The 19,206-nt window shown below is 42.6% G+C and overlaps 1 protein-coding gene across 1 annotated transcript in view; it reads left to right on the top strand.

The window, feature by feature from the left end:
• The first annotated feature begins 4,028 nt into the window (after positions 1-4,028).
• Positions 4,029-19,206, top strand: part of peli2 (pellino E3 ubiquitin protein ligase family member 2) — a 29,763-nt gene continuing 14,585 nt past the window's right edge. The window contains exons 1-2 of the mRNA XM_020501188.2: positions 4,029-4,390; positions 12,322-12,451. Coding sequence (XP_020356777.1) covers positions 4,314-4,390; positions 12,322-12,451 — 207 coding nt within the window. The 5' untranslated portion in view covers positions 4,029-4,313. The remainder of the gene's footprint in view (positions 4,391-12,321; positions 12,452-19,206) is intronic.

The following is a 19,206-nucleotide window of genomic DNA, read 5'->3' on the forward strand; positions in this document are numbered from 1 at the left end:
TGCAAATGAGAACTTGTTCTCAACTAGACTACCTGGTGAAATAAAAAATAAAATAAAAATGTATAAGAGGAGAAGTAGTTTAAATGAGTTCCATGTGAAGTTTAAGGAACTGTCACTGAAATAGTACTCTACAATCACATCCCATTCCCACAAGCTCTTAACACACGTACACACACTCTCACAGTCTAAGACGTCCAGGGAACTTGACCACTCCTGATGTAGAGGAGGCTGCCGGGGGAGGGCATGGAGGAACTAGGAAGGAAAATAGGAGCTTTGTCTTCAATACGTCATCATGGCTCATACAGTTAGTCACTATTGTGCAATTTGTTGCATTGAGTCTCTGTTCCATGCCTATTACCAAGAAACATCTGACTTTGTACTCACGCACGCACACACACTCAAGCCAGACCCACCTCCACAGAGCAGCTCTTTCTGCATCTGCTCCCCATCAGTGTGGTATGTGCTAGAGAGCTTTTGATCTCCCTGCTTTGTGTGTGTGTGTGTATGTTTGGTGGTGTGTGTGTGTGTGGGGGGGGGGGTGTATTGAAAGAGTCTCATGGTGCTCTTTTAAACAGACAATACCCTCTCTATGAAATGGGGGGACAAAGACTGTCTCACACAAAAGGGCTGTAAATAGTTATTATACCCCAGGCTGTTAAGATTAGCCTGACAGGAAGAACGTTGGGGTATATAGCACAAGCAGCTAGACAGACAGTTTTAGCCGTAGTAACAGTAGTATTAATGGAATGATATGGAGAACCATGAACATAACCAACAAATGCCATGGTTTAAAGTGGGTTGCTGTATTACTTACAGATGGATAGACAGGATTAGTACATCAAAAATAACATCAAGTTGTCAGAAGTCTTTTTGGTGATGCATTACACCGCCGTGGTTTCCCCTCACTACCTTTTTGTTTTTGTGTTAACTGTTATTGCACTTTTAAACTGAACACCACCTCAAACAGGTTGTAATAGCAGAGTGGAGCACCTCACTGAAGGGGGGCTCAATGTGCTATTTACAATGGAGAGTTAGGAGGAATGGGGCACTTAGCCAAGCAGAGCCTTGTGAAAACAACTGAGACAGCCATGTATTGATGAGGGTGGTAGACACAAGTGTAGAAGTGGCACATTCATCAGAAAGGTGTGACAACGACTGGACATATAGGATAGGGGAACCGGAGGGACTTCCTAGTTGGAAATGTGAGATTAATTTAACATTGGTTTGGCTGCTGCCACTTTTAGCTCAGTAAGACTGACAGTGAATGGCATTTCACCATTGAGTAACAGCGAATCACATTGAAGTGAGTCTAGATGCTTGCTGGAAGGTGTAAGTCAGAGATATTCACTCCTGGAGGTAACAGGGTACTTTGCCCCAGCTCCCCCCATTATAAATAGCCAACTAATTGCAGCCTTGGACTGGGTGTCTAATGTATATTTTAGTGAGCATGCAGTTTCTGTGTTATTCACTTGAGGCAGAACTGCTGACTTTGTCTTTGACCAGAGAGAGAATGGTCTGATTTGGCCCGTCAGCACTGTGGCCCCCCATAGTTTGTCACAGGAGACAACATTATTTACATTTTCATCACTCACTCGCAACACAAAACTGAGAGGATATAATTTGGGTCTGCTCAGTTTCACACTGCATTAAAAATAAGTTGTCATAATATGTTTAGAAAGCCAGTCAGAGGGTTTGCGCTCAGGCTAGAATGAAAAGCGGATGGTGCGTGAGCGAGTGAGAAAAGTACTAGCACTCAAAACCATGAAAAGGAATAACCTAAGGAGGCTTAATTTAATCCATGCTCAAAATAATACAAAAAGTGAAAGCGCAAGGTGCTAAAAAAAAAAAAAAAGGAACAGAGCATTTTGTTTCGGCCTTACACGCATGTTGATTTTGTTTCGGCCTTACACGCATGTTGATTTTGTTTCGGCCTTACACGCATGTTGATTTTGTTTCGGCCTTACACGCATGTTGATTTTGTTTCGGCCTTACACGCATGTTGATTTTGTTTTGGCCTTACGCATGTTAATTTTGTTTCGGCCTTACACGCATGTTGATTTTGTTTCGGCCTTACACGCATGTTGATTTTGTTTCGGCCTTACACGCATGTTGATTTTGTTTCGGCCTTACATGCATGTTGATTTTGTTTTGGCCTTACACGCATGTTGATTTTGTTTTGGCCTTACGCATGTTAATTTTGTTTCGGCCTTACACGCATGTTGATTTTGTTTCGGCCTTACACGCATGTTGATTTTGTTTCGGCCTTACACGCATGTTGATTTTGTTTCGGCCTTACACGCATGTTGATTTTGTCCAACCACACCAGACGCGATCAGGACACGCGTGTTGAAATATCAAAATGAACTCTGAACCAACTATATTAATTTGGGGACAGGTCGAAAAGCATGAAACATTTATGGCAATTTAGCAAGCTAGCTTGCTGTTGCTAGCTCATTTGTCCTGGGATATAAACATTGAGTTGTTACTTTACCTATTCTGACAATTAATCCACAGATAAAATGGTAAACTGAGTTAGTTTCTAGTGATCTCTCCTCCTTCAGGCTTCTTCTTCTTTGGACTTTATATGGTGGTTGGCAACCAACTTTAAGGTGCATTACCACCACCAACTGGACTGGAGTGTGGACCTCAGTTCATCTTTCAATCACCCACGTGGGTATATGTTCAAAAAAAACAATGAGGAGATGGCACGTGGGTATATGCTCCAAAAAAACAATGAGGAGATGGGAGAGGCGGGACTTGCAGTTCTTCAAGCATCACAAATAGAACTAAGTTCTATTTTAGCGGCTGGCTACGCAGACATTCGTTGACGCGAGCGAGCAGTGTGCGTGCAATGATTGACATGTATGCGTACATTTATTTTGCAACACCCAAGTGCGCCACGCGAACGGTGTGGTCAGCATGTTACATCTCTTTCCAATGATATGTGTTCAGAATGTTATGCCTTCATCAGTGCTGTACAAACAACAAACAAATTAAGAAGACTGCGTGCGTAACAGGCCCAACAGGTGCAAGCAGATAGTGGATTACAGTCTGGCGAATAGGGAATCAATTAACAAGGAACATGTAGAAGAGCATAACAAATAGACAATTCATATGTCACATATAATTGGGGAGACACCATATAAGGGGACACTGCTGCTGGGGATGTTTGGCTCAGGGCTCTGCTCCCTACTACCTACATTGTACTGTTGTATGAAATGTAATATCTTTCCAGTTTTGTATAGTTAAAAAATAATAATAATGAGTACTTGTCTACTTGTTCATTGTGTAAGGTTGTTAGTTTACAGCTGTTTTGTATTTTTTTTTATAGTGTAATGCAACTGAATTGAGAACTATCAGTGGGGTGGATGGGTAATAGTAATATGAATTTCCACCAGGACACTTCTGGAGGGATTCTGGCAAAACACCGGCAGTGTCGGCTTAGTTCTGGCTTACTCTGAGCAGTCATTCAATATGATGTCAGTCCGAGCCCGGCACCCGGATTCGGGCCGATTAAATCAGTCCCGGCGCGCCGGAATAGGGTCGCGTCCTCATTGCTAGCTGGGTCCCCTTACAGACACATCCAGGCACGCCTGCCAGCCTAAAAGAATCATACTGCACCCCGAAAGCTATTTTAACATAGGAATCTGGACCCCCTGCCCAGAATTGGACAGGTTTCATCTGTCGGTGAGTTTCGAACCTTCTGTTCTTTCAAAATGATGTGGAAAGTGGAAGCTATGAATTATGAATTTCCAGATTGTACTCTTTGTTTACATAATAGAAGGTGCCGCCTCATATCTAGCCATGCCCATCGTGCGATGTAGACAAACAAGGGAAGTCTGTTGTCATTTGTAGAATTTCGTTGACAAAAAAAATATTATAGAACTCAAATGATTAACAAAACAATATCAAATCAAGATATCAGTATACATCGATAAAGTGTTTGATCAATAAATGGGTTTAAAAAAAAGTGTGGATTGTGTCTAAAGTCCCCCACCCCTATATAAAGTAAAGGACAACTGAATGGTATGGTCCACCCTCTGCTCCTGGCTGTTTTTGGATCTGCTTTTAAAGCGGCTTGAACCACCGAGTTGCGTTAGCTACGACTCCCTTACAAAACAACGTTTTTATTCCATTAATTTCAAAGGGAAGACTGCTCTATATAGTCGTAAATACGTATGCAACGAGATATACAGTGAAATGGCAGTTGCGTACACTCTTTGTAGGGAATCCCGTGTGTTCTTTTCCCTCTGAATTTGAGAGAGTGCATTGAGACCGAGAGGTGCCTGCTGTCCATTGAAGCAAGAAGCCTCATGTTTTCACCAAGCCAGGAGGAGCAGTGCGCCCCTACAAAAGACCCCATAAAATACGGGGAGTTGGTAGTATTAGGGTAAGTTGAAGAAAAGCGTACGTTTAGTGAGTTACAAAAGTGTTGGTATTTTAGAAAGTCAACAAGTTAGCTAGCTAACAATTTGTAGGCTAGTTGGAGAAGTCGAGGCTATGTTTGACTGATTTAACTTTTTTTTCCAGCACTGAAAATACAGACTGGAGTTAGCTATCTTCGCCGTTAATAAAATTAACGCTTTAGTTACTTCGATTAAGATGGTATAGGAGACGTTTGTTTACATAGGTACACTGCTATCGTTAGAGGCCACAGAGAACTTGACTCGCCCACGTTATTAGAAATGTGTAACGGTATAGTAGCAATCTGTTTTCATTTACTTTTTTCGGAAACGGTATAAACGTTCTATTTATTTACAACGTAACCCACAATGCATTTGTAGATTGTGGTGGAAGGATTTGAGATAATAGTACATATGAGTAAATCACAGAATTCCAAACCTTGCAACAGTGTTCTTTTAGCGCCTGTGTTGTATATTTTTGTTCCAATAAAAGTTGCTCACAAGTAATGACTGGATTCAGGGCGGATGAGGAATTCGGAAGTGGCGATTTCCCCCATCCCCCAATCCTAACTTTTTTCCTAACATGTTGCTTTGCTTACGTGATAAAGTCATCTCTCATAGCATCAGAATATGCTAGTGTTTTTACGCGACTTTAATGAAGGCTCAGGCTTAGGCTAATGTAGGCCTGCTTCTACGTCCCCAATTTTAACCCTCATTTTATTTTTTATTATTGGTAACATTTTTCATGTAAACTGATGAAGCGACAATATAGTCTTTGCAATGTTTTAGTGCTCACAACTTTTTTTTTGAACTGACAGGAGCACTACCCACAGAAAAAAAGTAATCAACTATGTTCTCAATCGATACAAATGCCATTTAGGGAATTTAAGGCTCCTTGATTAATCTCTTACTGAAATGTTTTCGGAACATCCAAAACACAAGTGGACATGTTTGTTCTGTTTATACATTAAATGCTATACAGTAAGTCGTTTTACCATTCATAGATGCTAAAACTACCTTTAGCACCTATTGATGATAGCAGGGATGCCACTTTGGGTGTAGAAGTGGGTGGGGGGCATAAAGTGGCGTGGGTCTGGGGGTCCTCCCCCAGAATGGTTTGGTGCATCCAAAGTTGGTTTCCTGCATTTTACACAATCCAATATATCGTCTCTATTTAGAACAAAAAGTCAGCGAAAATGCCCACAGTCATTAAGCTAGGTAAGATATAATTATTACATATGTTTGTGATTAACAAGACTGAGCTAAATCAAAGGTAATTCAATAATAAATACCTTTAACCAATTGCCTAACAAATTAACCTTATATTTTTGTTTGACATGTTTTGTGTCATTGGGAAAAGCGTCTATCAACCCTTGACACAGTTTGGAAATCTACTTTGGAGGTTTGTTGTTTTAAAATAGAATCTGGCTTGTCCAGTGTCTGCTGCACAGAGAGAACAAAGTGTTGTATCTGAATAAAATACCTCACCTCAATCAGACTGGTGTTCCCTGGCTGTCTGACCCTGCTGAGATCCCTGTCACCATCTGATCCTCTTAAAATGAGGCATGACAAATAATTCCCTTGGTGTACATTTATACATTGATTCTATTATTGGACAATATAATGGTTCCATAATTGAAATGACCATTATTCCCAGATCCCAGACTGTAGATTTAAGCTACTGTCCTGTTGCTACTATAGGTCTACCCATCACTTCAAAATAGAACTTGTTAATATACAATGCATTCAGAAAGTATTTAGACCCCTTGATCTTTTCCACATTTTATTATGTTACAGCCTTATTCTAAAATTGATTAAATACATGTTTTCACTCAATCTACAAACAATAGCCCATAATGACAAAGCAAAAAAAACGTAATGTAATAAAAATAACAAATGGCTTTATATAAGTATTCAGACCCTTTGCTATGAGACTCGAAATTGAGCTACGCACACTATCCCATAATGACAACGCAAAAACTGGTTTTAATTTTTTTTTTTTTTTTTTACATTTATTACAAATAAAAAACAGATAACTTATGTAAATAAGGTTTCAGACCCTTGCTATGACACACGAAACTGAGCGCAGGTGCATCCTGTTTCCATTGATCATCCTGGAGATATTTCTGCAACTTGATTGGAGTCTACCTGTGGTAAATTAAATTGATTGGACATTATTTGGAAATGCACACACTTGTCTATATAAGGTTCCACAGTTGACAGTGCATGACAGAGCAAAAACCAAGCCGTGAGGTCGAAGGAATTGTCCGTAGAGCTCCAAGACAGGATTGTGTCAAAGCACAGATCTTGGGAAAGGTACCAAAACATTTCTGCAGTGTTGAAAGTCCCCAAGAACACCGTGGCCTTCATTCTAAAATGGAAGAAGTTTGGAACCACCAAGACTCTTCCTAGAGCTGGCTGCCTGGCCAAACTGAGCAATTGGGGGAGAAGGGCCTTGGTCAGAGAGGTCACCAAGAACCCGATTGTTTCTCTGTGGAGATGTCCTTCTGGAAGGTTCCAATCTCTGCAGCACTCCTCCAATCAGGCCTTTATGGTACAGTGACCAGACGGAAGGCTCTCCTCAGTAAAAGGCACATGACAGCCTGCTTGGAGTTTGCCAAAAGGCACCTAAAAAAACTCTTAGACCATGAAATATAAGATTCTTTGGACTGATAAAACCAGTGGTGGAAAAAGTACTCAATTGTCATACTTGGGTAAAAGTAAAGATACCTTTTTAATAGAAAACTACTCAAAAGTCACCCAGTAAAATTCTACTTGAGTAAAAGTATTTGGTTTAAAATATATTTACAGTGAGGGAAAAAAGTATTTGATCCCCTGCTGATTTTGTATGTTTGCCCACTGACAAAGAAATTATCAGTTTATAATTTGAATGGTTTATTTGAACAGGGAGAGTGAGAGAATAACAACAAAAATCCAGAAAAATGCATGTCAAAAATGTTATATATTGATTTGCATTTTAATGAGGGAAATAAGAATTTGACCCCTCAATCAGAAAGATTCCTGGCTCCCAGGTATCTTTTATACAGGTAACGAGCTGAGATTAGGAGCACACTCTTAAAGGGAGTGCTCCTAATCTCAGTTTGTTACCTGTATAAAAGACACATGTCCACAGAATCAATCAATCAGATTCCAAACTCTCCACCATGGCCAAGACCAAAGAGCTCTCCAAGGATGTCAGGGACAAGATTGTAGACCTACACAAGGCTGGAATGGGCTACAAAACCATCGCCAAGCAGCTTGGTGAGAAGGTGATAACAGTTGGTGCAAATGGAAGAAACACAAAAGAACTGTCAATCTCCCTCGGCCTGGGGCTCCATGCAAGATCTCACCTCGTGGAGTTGCAATGATCATGAGAACGGTGAGGAATCAGCCCAGAACTACACGGGAGGATCTTGTCAATGATCTCAAGGCAGCTGGGACCATAGTCACCAAGTAAACAATTAGAAACATACTACGCCATGAAGGACTGAAATCCTGCAGCGCCCACAAGGTCCCCCTGCTCAAGAAAGCACATATACATGCCCGTCTGAAGTTTGCCAATGAACATCTGAATGATTCAGAGGACAACTGGTGAAAGTGTTGTGGTTAGATGAGAGACAAATAGAGCTCTTTGGCATCAACTCAACTCGCCGTGTTTGGGGGAGGAGGAATGGTGCCTATGACTCCAAGAACACCATCCCCACTGTCAAACATGGAGGTGGAAACAGTATGCTTTGGGTGTTTTTCTGCTAAGGGGACAGGACAACTTCACCGCATCAAAGGGACGATGGACGGGGCCATGTACCGTCAAATATTGGGTGTGAACCTCCTTCCCTCAGCCAGGGCATTGAAAATGGGTCGTGGATGGGTATTCCAGCATGACAATGACCCAGCAACAAAGGAGTGGCTCAAGAAGAAGCACATTAAGGTCCTGGAGTGGCCTAGCCAGTCTCCAGACCTTAATCCCATAGAAAATCTGTGGATTGAGCTGAAGGTTCGAGTTGCCAAACGTCTGCCTTGAAACCTTAATGACTTGGAGAAGATCTGCAAAGAGGAGTGGGACAAAATCCCTCCTGAGATGTGTGCAAACCTGGTGGCCAACTAAAAGAAACGTCTGACCCCTGATTGCCAACAAGGGTTTTGCCACCAAGTACTAAGTCATGTTTTGCAGAGGGGTCAAATACTTATTTCCCTCATTAAAATGCAAATCAATTTATAAAATGTTTGACATGCGCTTTTCTGGATTTTTGTTGTTCTCTCACTCTCACTGTTCAAATAATCATACCATTAAAATTATAGACTGATCATTTCTTTGTCAGTGGGCAAATGTACAAAATCAGCAGGGGATCAAATACTTTTTTCCCTCACTGTAAGTATGAAAAGTAAATGTAATGACCAAAATTCCTTAAATGAAGCTAACCAGACGGCACCATTTAAAAAATATTTTTATTTATTTTCAGGTAACAAGAGGCACATTAAAACATTCCAACATAATTTACGAAGGAAGCATGTGCGTTTTGTGAGTCTGCCAGATCTGAGGCAGTAGGGGTGACCAGGGATGTTCTGTTTTATAAGTGCATGAATTGGACCACTTTCCTGTCCTACTTAGCCTTCAAAATATAACAAGTACTTTTGGGTGTCAAGGAAAATGTATGGAGTAAAAAGTACATTCTTTTCTTTAGGAATGTAGGAAAGTAAAAGTAGGAAAAAATATAAATGGCGAAGTACAGATACCCCCAAAAACTACTTAAGTAGTACTTTAAAGTATTTTTACTTAAATACTTTACACCACTGGATAAAACCAATATTAAACTATTTGACCTGAATCCCTACGGTGAAGCATGGTGGTGGCAGCATCATGTTGTGGGAATGTTTTTCAGTGGCAGGGACTGGGAGACTAGTTAGGATTTGAGGGAAAGATGAACGGTGCAAAGTAGAGCATACAAGACCTGTTTTTTTAATAGCCATTCTCACACGGGTTTGTCTTAAACTGGTGGTGGCATAGATGCTTTGCCTGGCAGCGGCCCGGCTGGGTGAGTGGGTCTTAGGGAATGAAAATAGGGATTGATCAGGATACAGCCTCTGCCTCTCCTCAGTCCCCTCTCTGTCTATTCATTGTGCCTGTGGGACTGAAGCTATTGACTGCATTGTGTGAGTCTCCTAGGAACGGCTCTGTGAGGGAAGCTTGTATTCGACTGGGACTTCTCCGGGTAGGTGGAGCACAGACCTCCAAACCACCAATACGGGAGGGTGGTGACTAACTGTAGATGATGTCTGCTGTTGAGGATAAACCAGAAATGTTGTTGTACATTGTAACAGTTTGGACTGGTTGTGACCTAAAGCCCCCTCAACTCTGTCACAGTGACTAGGGGAGTGCGGATGACTCTTTCCTGTGAATGTCAAGGCTAGTGGACTGGGATGCTCAGTCTCTAGTCTAATCCCTGCTATTATCCAAAGGCAAAATCCACTATCTGTCTGGCCCAGGTCAAAAGGGAAAAGGATTACAATAGCTACAGCACAGATGCTGTCCCAGCTAATGCAACAATGAAGATGGCGCCAGGTGACATTACACTTCACTTCCTGTCCTTAATGATTGATAATGGGCTTGTATTTATGTACAGTCTTCCCATCTGACCCCAAACGGCTTAACTGGAGTGGGGGAGAGTTGTTATGGCCCAGTAGCATCAAGCTAGCGAGAGATCAACTTTTATGTCACATGCTTAGTCTACACCTGTTTACGCACAGTGAAATGCCCATCCCAACAATGTTGAGAAATGGAAGACAACCCAAGGAATACATACACAATGGGTAACGATAACTTGGCTGTATTCACAGGGTACCGAGTCGATGTGCGGGGGTATGAAGTAATTGAGATAGATGTGTACATATGGGTAAAGTGACTGGGCAACAGTAGCAGCAGCGTATGTGATGAGTCAGTAATTCATGCAAAGGCTGGTCAATGCACATACAGTGAACTCCAAAATGATTGGGACAGTGACAATTTTTTTTTGTTTCGGTTCTGTACTCCTCCTGCACTTTGGATTTGAAATTCAGCTTTCATTTGAGTGTTTATTTTTTTATCCAGATCAGGTGAACCAAATTATAGCACTTGTTGTACATAGTCCCCCCCGTTTTAGGCGACCAAAAGTAAGACATGCTAACCTCTCACCAATACAATAACAGGGGAGGTTAGCATTTTGGGGGTATGATATTTGTGCGTCTAACTTTCTGACTCATCATTATTCACTATTCATTCATGATTATCCCTAATCATGGTAGCACCTAGGCTTTGGCGGTATACTGTATACCAGGGTATTTGAAAATAGCGTCAATACATTTAGAAACTATACATTTTTATATTATCTACTTTTTAAGTAAATACCTGCAGTCAATTTGTATAATATGTTAGGAGTTGAAGATTTCGTTCTTCATTTCACCTGTCATATTATGAAGCTTACTCTAGTTCCCCAGAATAGTTGAGCCAGTCATTTGTTTGTTTGTAGATCGTACAACTGGAGAAAGTGGGAGCAGGTGAGTCCAGTTGTATATTGACATGGGTCGCATTTTGTATCGATAGTCAAGTGTTTGTTTTTGTTTTTGCTTCGATAGAGTGATCAGGGACCTGCAACTATAGTTTTCTTTCACATATGTGCAACGCTATTTGGCTGGCAGCCACACATGTAGGCTAAGTGATGGTGATGGTAGGCTTTGTTACTTTGGTCCCAGCTCTCTGCAGGTCATTCACTAGGTCCCCCCCCCGTGTGGTTCTGGGATTTTTGCTCACCGTTCTTGTGATCATTTTGACCCCACTGGGTGAGATCTTGTGTGGAGCCCCAGATTGAGGGAGATTATCAGTGGTCCTGTATGTCTTCCATTTCCTAATAATTGCTCCCACAGTTGATTTCTTCAAACCAAGCTGCTTACCTATTGCTTACCTATTGCAGGTCTTCCCAACCTGGTGCAGGTCTACAATTTTGTTTCTGGTGTCCTTTGACAGCTCTTTGGTCTTGGCCATAGTGGAGTTTGGAGTGTGACTGCTTGCTGCATCAGTGTTGTATTAAGGGGGCTTTGGGGATTACAGTGTAGTGGTTTGTTTAGCCCATTCACTAATTAAAATAAAGGTGGTTGAGTTATTTACTTTGAACATAATTCATTCTGAAATACTGTGATCTCAGTCTACGTGTCAGTCTGAACTCTCTTATTTGCAAGATCATTGTGGGTGGGTGATAGGCCTGTGTTGGATGGGAGGAGAGCATGGGGTTTCCCAGCTGTAGGGGCCAGCTGGTGGAAGTAATTGTTTTGGAAGGGGCGTCTCCATTCACCAGGCAGACCAGGCTTGTAGTAACAGCAGACTGAGAGAGACTGGGCATCACAAGGGTGCACCAAGATGGAATTGTGAACCACACAATTGTTATGATGAGACCATTTTGTCCTGTGTTTTTAAGAGTCAGCCATTTCAGGTTCCAAGTTATTGTGACTAATACGCTGTTGAACCTTCATGTGAGTCAGAGAGCCTCACCAGTCTGGACAGTCCTGTAAAGGGCAGCAGGAGACCTGACTACAGGCTAGTGTAAATCAACAGCTCGAGCTACATCGTGGCTAGCTTAGACAGTGAAAGCATTTAAAGTGCGTTATGTAATAACTCAAGGTAATCCAAGGTGATGCTTATATCACAAATAAAATGAATGTGATTTCTGGTGGTGGATTAATGAAAGTGGATACAAATGGCCCTTCTCCCCCAAGAACACATTTTATTATTCATTGCACATTCTACATTTCCAGACATGCGTGTTCTGTAACATGTTCTCTAAGACCTTTTCTCTCCTGGAAGCAAATGTTTACCCACCCTTTGTGGACAATTAATTCCCCTTGTGAGTTTTCAACATTTGAGACATCTTTCTCCTCTTCTTTCTGACAGGTACAATGGCTCCCTCCCGAACGGAGACCGGGGCCGAAGGAAAAGCCGCTTTGCCCTGTATAAGAGAAGCAAAGCCAACGGTGTTAAACCCAGCACCGTCCATATCCTCAACACACCACAGGCCAGCAAGGTAAACCAGGAACCTAGCCTACTCATGTAGGCAGTTCATGAATGAACTAAGTAATTGGTTGGATTAATACTTGATGAGTTCTCATGAATATGTTATGATCCCACTTATCAAGTTGATAGTCTTTTTAAAAAAGTGTTTTTATTTTTACACACAAATAAGATTTTTCATGTGTCTACGTTGGAATCCCAGTCAAGAAAATATTGCTGCTCTATTGATAGATCTGTAACATTTACTACACAGAAGCTGCAGACTGCAGCCAGTAAACTGCCCAATTCTGTATATGTCTGCCCTCTTGCAATTGGTCTCCTAGATAAATCAAGCACACATTTTGGAGCACTTCTCCTTTTTGAAGTTTGCGTCTTCTGGCTTCAGGCCCGAGTCTGGGTTGGTCTCCCACCCTGTAGCCTGACTGTGAAGTCTGCTGGCTGGTTGCTCTTACTGGGAGAAGGTGAGGCGTTAGCTGATAAAGGCTGTGTAATTACTGACGGCCTGTTTACTTTACTGTACTGTGCTCTTGTCTGTGTTGTTTCATGAGGGCTGACCCCATTTAGTCGATTGTTTGGTCGATAGGCTGTTGGTCGACCAAGATTTCTTTAGTCGAGCATTTGCAAAAAAAGAACGGTGTACCAGACACCTGTCTGAGTGGACTAATCCATTGTGGAGGGCACAGTCCATCACTCTTAAGACATGTCCTACTGTATTTGTATATGGTTAAGGACAATGGTGCAACACTAAAAATAATATTATTTTATAACAATGTGCATAATAGCAAAGTTAACCGGCATATTGATGTTGAGAACAATGCGGCAGAGGCAGCAGTGGAGTAAGAAGACGAGAAAACAGCCCTTGCCTTAATTGTCTAGGAAAATTGAGGGGGTTTCCTCTCAACTTAATTTGGTCTATAATAAATAGTCTTAACTGTTAAATGTGCCTGGCTTTTTACATTATATATATATATAGCAACTCTACTATATATATATATATATACAAACTCTACTAATTTGAAGGTGTGTGCACATACTCATATATATATATATATATATATATATATATATATATGAGTATGTGCACACACCTTCAAATTAGTAGAGTTGCTATTTCAGCAACACTTGTTGCTGACAGTTGTATTAAATGGAGCACACAGCCATGCAATCTCATAGACAAACATTGGCAGTAAAAGGACCTTGCAGAAGAGCTCAGTGACTTTCAATGTGGCACCGTCATAGCATGTCACCTTTCCAACAAGTCAGTTTGTCAAATTTCTGCCCCGCTAGAGATGCCCTTGTCAACTGTAAACGTCTAGGGGCAACAACGGCTCAACCGCGAAGTGGTAGGCCTCACAAACTCACAGAACGGGACCGCTGAAGCAAATTGTCTGTCCTCGGTGTTGAGATCGGTGTGGAAGAACTTGACTGCCCTGCACAGAGCCCTGACCTCAACCCCATCGAACACCTTTGGGATGAATTGGAACGCCGACTGCGAGCCAGGCCTAATCGCCCAACATCTGTGCCCAACCTCACTAATGCTCTTGTGGCTGAGTGGAAGCAAGTCCCCACAACAATGTTTCAACATCTAGTGGAAACCCTTCCCAGAAGAGTGGAGGCTGTTATAGCAGTAAAGGGGAGGATCAACTCCATATTCATTCCCATGATTTTGGAATGAGATGTTTGATGAGCAAGTGTCCACATACTTTTGATCATGTAGTGTATCTACAGAAATAAGACAGATCTTGCTAGTATTGGCAGTTTGAGTGTTTGTTTAATAGTCTACTGATTCAGTGAGCATCAAGCCTCACAAAATCGATAAAATAAAATAAATTTAAACCAGGCTCTCTGGTGTTATTTATTTGGTGTTTACACTTTCAAATTGTCAAATTCTATTAACAATAATAACCCTCCTTGTTGTTATCATTACTATTATGATCATTATAAGAAGAAATATCATTAGTAGGCTTAATATAGCAGCCTAGTATAACCACCGCAGGCCTTCGAGCACGTGCTGTTTATTCTTAGTCCCGTAATTTACGTAGGCCTATATTTCAATACTTATTTTTAAATAAAATAACAAAGTGACCCTTGAGTAATTAGCGTAAACAATAAATAAACTGTTCCGTTTTGACAATTTGCATTCGAATCGTCCCTGCAATATGCAACTGTTCAGGGAAGTCAGGAACCAATACATGCAGTCAGTCAGGAGAGCAAAGGCTAGCTTTTTCTTTCTTTTTGAATTTGACCCCTTTTTCTCCCCAATTTCGTGGTATCCAATTGTTGTAGTAGCTACTATCTTGTCTCATCGCTACAACTCCCGTACGGGCTCGGGAGAGACGAAGGTTGAAAGTCATGCGTCCTCCGATACATGGGTGTCCTGACTCTCTGAGGTCATTAAAGATCCCATGGCACTTATCGTAAGAGTAGGGGTGTTAACCCTGGTGTCCTGGCTAAATTCCCAATCTGGCCATCAAACCATCACGGTCACCTAATAATCCCCAGTTAACAATTGGCTCATTCATCCCCCTCCTCTCCCCTGTAGCTATTCCCCAGGTCGTTGCTGCAAATGAAAACGTGTTCTCAGTCTACTTACCTGGTAAAACAATGGATAAATAAAATAAAAAACACAACCCAACCAGCCGTACTGCTTCTTAACACCGCGCGCATCCAACCCGGAAGCCAGCCGCACCAATGTGTCGGAGGGTACACCGTGCACCTAGCAACCTTGGTTAGCACGCACTGCGCCCGGCCCGCCACAGGAGTCGCTGGTGCGCGATGAGACAAGGACATCCCTACCGACCAAGCCCTCCCTAACCCGGACGATGCTAGGCCAATTGTGCGTCGCCCCACGGACCTCCCGGTTGCGACAGCCTGGGCGCGAACCCAGGGACTCTGATGGCACAGCTGGCGCTGCAGTACAGCGCCCTTAACCACTGCGCCACCCGGGAGGCCAAGGCTAGCTTTTTCAAACAGAAATTTGCATCCTGTAGCTCTAACTCCAAAACGTTTTGGGACACTAAAGTCCATGGAGAACAATAGCACCTCCTCCCAGCTACCCACTGCACTGAAGCTAGGTAACACGGTCACCACCGATAAATCCATGATTATCGAAATTTCAATAAGCATTTCTCTATGACTGGCCATGCTTTCCTCCTGGCTACCACAACCCCGGCCAATAGCTCCGCCCCCCGCAGCTACTTCCCCGAGCCTCCCCTGCTTCTCCTTCACCCAAATCCAGATAGCAGATATTCTGAAAGAGCTGCAAAACCTGGGCCCGTATAAATCAGCTGGGCTAGACAACCTGGACCCTTTCTAAAATTATCCGCCACCGTTGTTGCAACCCCTATTACCAGTCTGTTCAACCTCTCTTTTGTATTGTCCGAGATCTCTAAAGATTGGAAAGCTGCCACGGTCATCCCCCTCTTCAAAGGGGGTGACGCTCTAGACCAAACTGTTAGACCTATATCCATCCTGCCCTGCCTTTTCTGAAGTCTTTGAAAGCCAAGTTAATAAACAGATCACTGACCATTTTGAATCCCACCGTACCTTGTCCGCTGTGCAATCCAGTTTCCAAGCTGGTCACGGTTGCACCTCAGCCACGCTCAAGGTACTAAACGATATCATAACAGCCATCGATAAAAGACAGTACTGTGCAGCCGTCTTCATCAACCTGGCCAAGGCTTTCGACTCTGTCAATCACCGTATTCTTATCGGCAGAGGGCACAGTCCATCACTCTTTTCTGAAACGACTGCCTCGCCTGGTTCACCAACTACTTCGCAGATACTTTGCAGAGTTCAGTGTGTCAAGTCGGAGGGCCTGTTGTCCACACCTCTGGCAGTCTCTATGGGGGTACCACAGGGTTCAATTCTCAGGCTGACTCTTTTCTCTTTACATATCAATGATGTCGCTCTTGCTGTGGGTGATTCCCTGATCCACCTCTATGCAGACACCATTCTGTATACATCTGGCCCTTCTTTGGACACTGTGTTAACTAACCTCCAAACGAGCTTCAATGACATAACACTCCTTCCGTGGCCTCCAACTGCTCTTAAACGCTAGTAAAACCAAATGCTTGCTTTTCAAAGGTTCGCTGCCCGCACCCGCCCGCCCGACTAGCATCACTACTCTGGACGGTTCTGGAATATGTGGACAACTACAAATACCTAGGTGTCTGGCTAGACTAAACTCTCCTTCCAGACTCATATTAAACATCTCCAATCCAAAATCAAATCTAGAATTGACTTTCTGTTTCGCAACAAAGCCTCCTTCACTCATCTACACAATTGCTTCCAATACTCTTCTCAGCAAATCTTTCAGTGCCATCTGCTTTTTTACCAAAGCCCCTTATACCACCCACCACTGCGACCTGTATGCTCTAGTCGGCTGGCCCTCGCTACATATTTGTCGCCAGACCCACTGGCTCCAGGTCATCTATAAGTCTATGCTAGGTAAAGCTCTGCCTTATCTCACTGGTCACGATAACAACACCCACTCGTAGCAATCGCTCCAGCAGGTATATCACACTGGTCATCCCCAAAGCTAACACCTCCTTTGGCCGCCTTTCCTTCCAGTTCTCTGCTGCCAGTGACTGGAATGAATTGCAAAAATTGCTGAAGCTGGAGACTTACATTTCCCTCACTAACTATAAACATCAGCTATCTGAGCAGCTAACCGATCGCTGCAGCTGTACATAGTCCATCTGTAAATAGCCCACCCAATCTACCTACCTCGTCCCCATATTGTTTTTATTTACTTTTCTGCTCTTTTGCACACCAGTATCTCTACTTGCACATCATCATCTGCTCATGTATCACTCCAGTGTTAATCTGTTAAATTGTAATTACTTCGCTACAATGGCCTATTTATTGCCTTACCTCCTCACGCCATTTGCACACACTGTATATAGACTTTCTTTTTTTCTATTGTGTTATTGACTGTGCACTTGTTTATTCCATGTGTAACTCTGTTTGTGTCGCACTGCTTTGCTTTATCTTGGCCAGGTCGCAGTTGTGAATGAGAACTTGTTCTCAACTTAAATTTAAAAAATGCATGAGGCTGTTTTTAGTCTTTGCTGTAATAAAGTCTTAAACAACAGACTTTCTGGTACGCTTTTAATTTATTTAGTGTTTACATTGTTCCAAGTGGTCAGAAAAAATGATATTGTAATCTATAATATGCATGCAGTGCTTGTTTCTTGCCTTCTTGCCTTCTCCAGTATTTTCCACAACTAGTCAAATTTATTCCACAGAGCAACCAGTGAACATTCTCCCATTTCGAGTTTATTTGTAACGTCCTCTTCATGTGTTCGGAGTTTGTTATAACCTATTTATTGATATGCTATAAGTCAGACCTTATTGGTCATGTGCATGTGATCCATACTTGAGAGAGAGCAAGGGTTGAGGGAATATGTTTTTCCTAAGCAAATGAGGGATTTCAGTAACAAAACTTCTCAGTCAAATGGCTGTAATTATGTTGCAGCTTCAGCAACAGCGTGACAAACAGTTGATGTTCTGTGGTGGTCGCTGCAGCAGGGAGGAGAGACCGACAACGGGTGCTAGTCACAGTCATTTTCTTTTTTACACAGCGCAGCAAGTCTGGGCCTGGCATAATCAAATTAATTGCGGTCGGGCTCCCTCTAGTCATTTGTGTGTCATTATTTCATCAAGCATAGCACTTAAAGCATCAGACGAGCTCAGTGCATATAGTTCATTTGATTAAAACACACAGGATGTGTCTCTGGAAAAAGGCATGTTTTAAAATTTCGACCAGATTCTCATTCGACAAAGTTCCAAGTCGGAGACAGCCTTACATGACACACCACATTAGAACAAGTTAGGTTTATGTAGGAGGTCATGTACTGTCTGTTTTAAATTGATGGGGCTTTATTACCCCCCCCCCCCCCCTTCCCTCTGCTATCACCCTGGTATCAGGGCCTGTATTAAGCTTGGTTTAGCGGGTGAAGTGAGGAGGAAGTTGTTGCAGTTGGCTGACCTTCCGCTCACAGCTGTAAACAGAGATGAAATGGCTGGCAGGCCAGAAAGGGAACCTTGTTTTGAAATTCTCCTTTTTGTGGCCCTCCGTAGCCTACCACTGGTGTCAGTGAATGAGTTCAACATACCTATCGTCCTTGAGCCAGCACAGAGTTCTATTTGAGAGGGCAACTATTATGGATATCCGTGTGTGTCCCCCGATGCCTCCTCTCACTCAGCAGGAATGTGTTTTTCACTCAAGACACACGCCATGTGAACATAATGAGAAAGCTGACTGACTGAGTGAGTGGGGCTATGCACACTCTAGTAGATAATGAGGATCTCTGCCATTGCCAGACTCCTATTCAAATCCTGCCCTGCTCTCTAATCTGCCCACTTGATCTCAATTAGAGGGGTCTGTCCGTGTGTGTGTTCCTTTGGGTGTTCCCTAACATACGGTTTAGGCTACTTCGTTCTCCAGATCTCATTTGGTTGCGTGGGACTTTAGCACTGGATATGCGGAAATCCAAAAGGAGAACCAAATGTTCTGTTGAAAATGTTAACTCTATCATGGCTTCTTACTCCTGCAGACCCCCGTAGTGTGGCTCGTATGTAGACCGTGCCTAGCGTAGTGGGAGGGCTGTGACTGAGAGTATAAACTGTATCTGAGCCCAGACAGACACCGGTGGATGGATGTTAGCAGTGTGCTTTGTGTTAAGACAAGCCCCTGTATGTCTCGCTACAGGATCTCTTTTTTCATTTTTTTTTACTTTTTTAAAAAACTTTTTTTTTTCTGCA

This window comes from Oncorhynchus kisutch, linkage group LG14, assembly GCF_002021735.2.
Source record: "Oncorhynchus kisutch isolate 150728-3 linkage group LG14, Okis_V2, whole genome shotgun sequence".
In the NCBI taxonomy this organism is placed as follows: domain Eukaryota; kingdom Metazoa; phylum Chordata; class Actinopteri; order Salmoniformes; family Salmonidae; genus Oncorhynchus; species Oncorhynchus kisutch.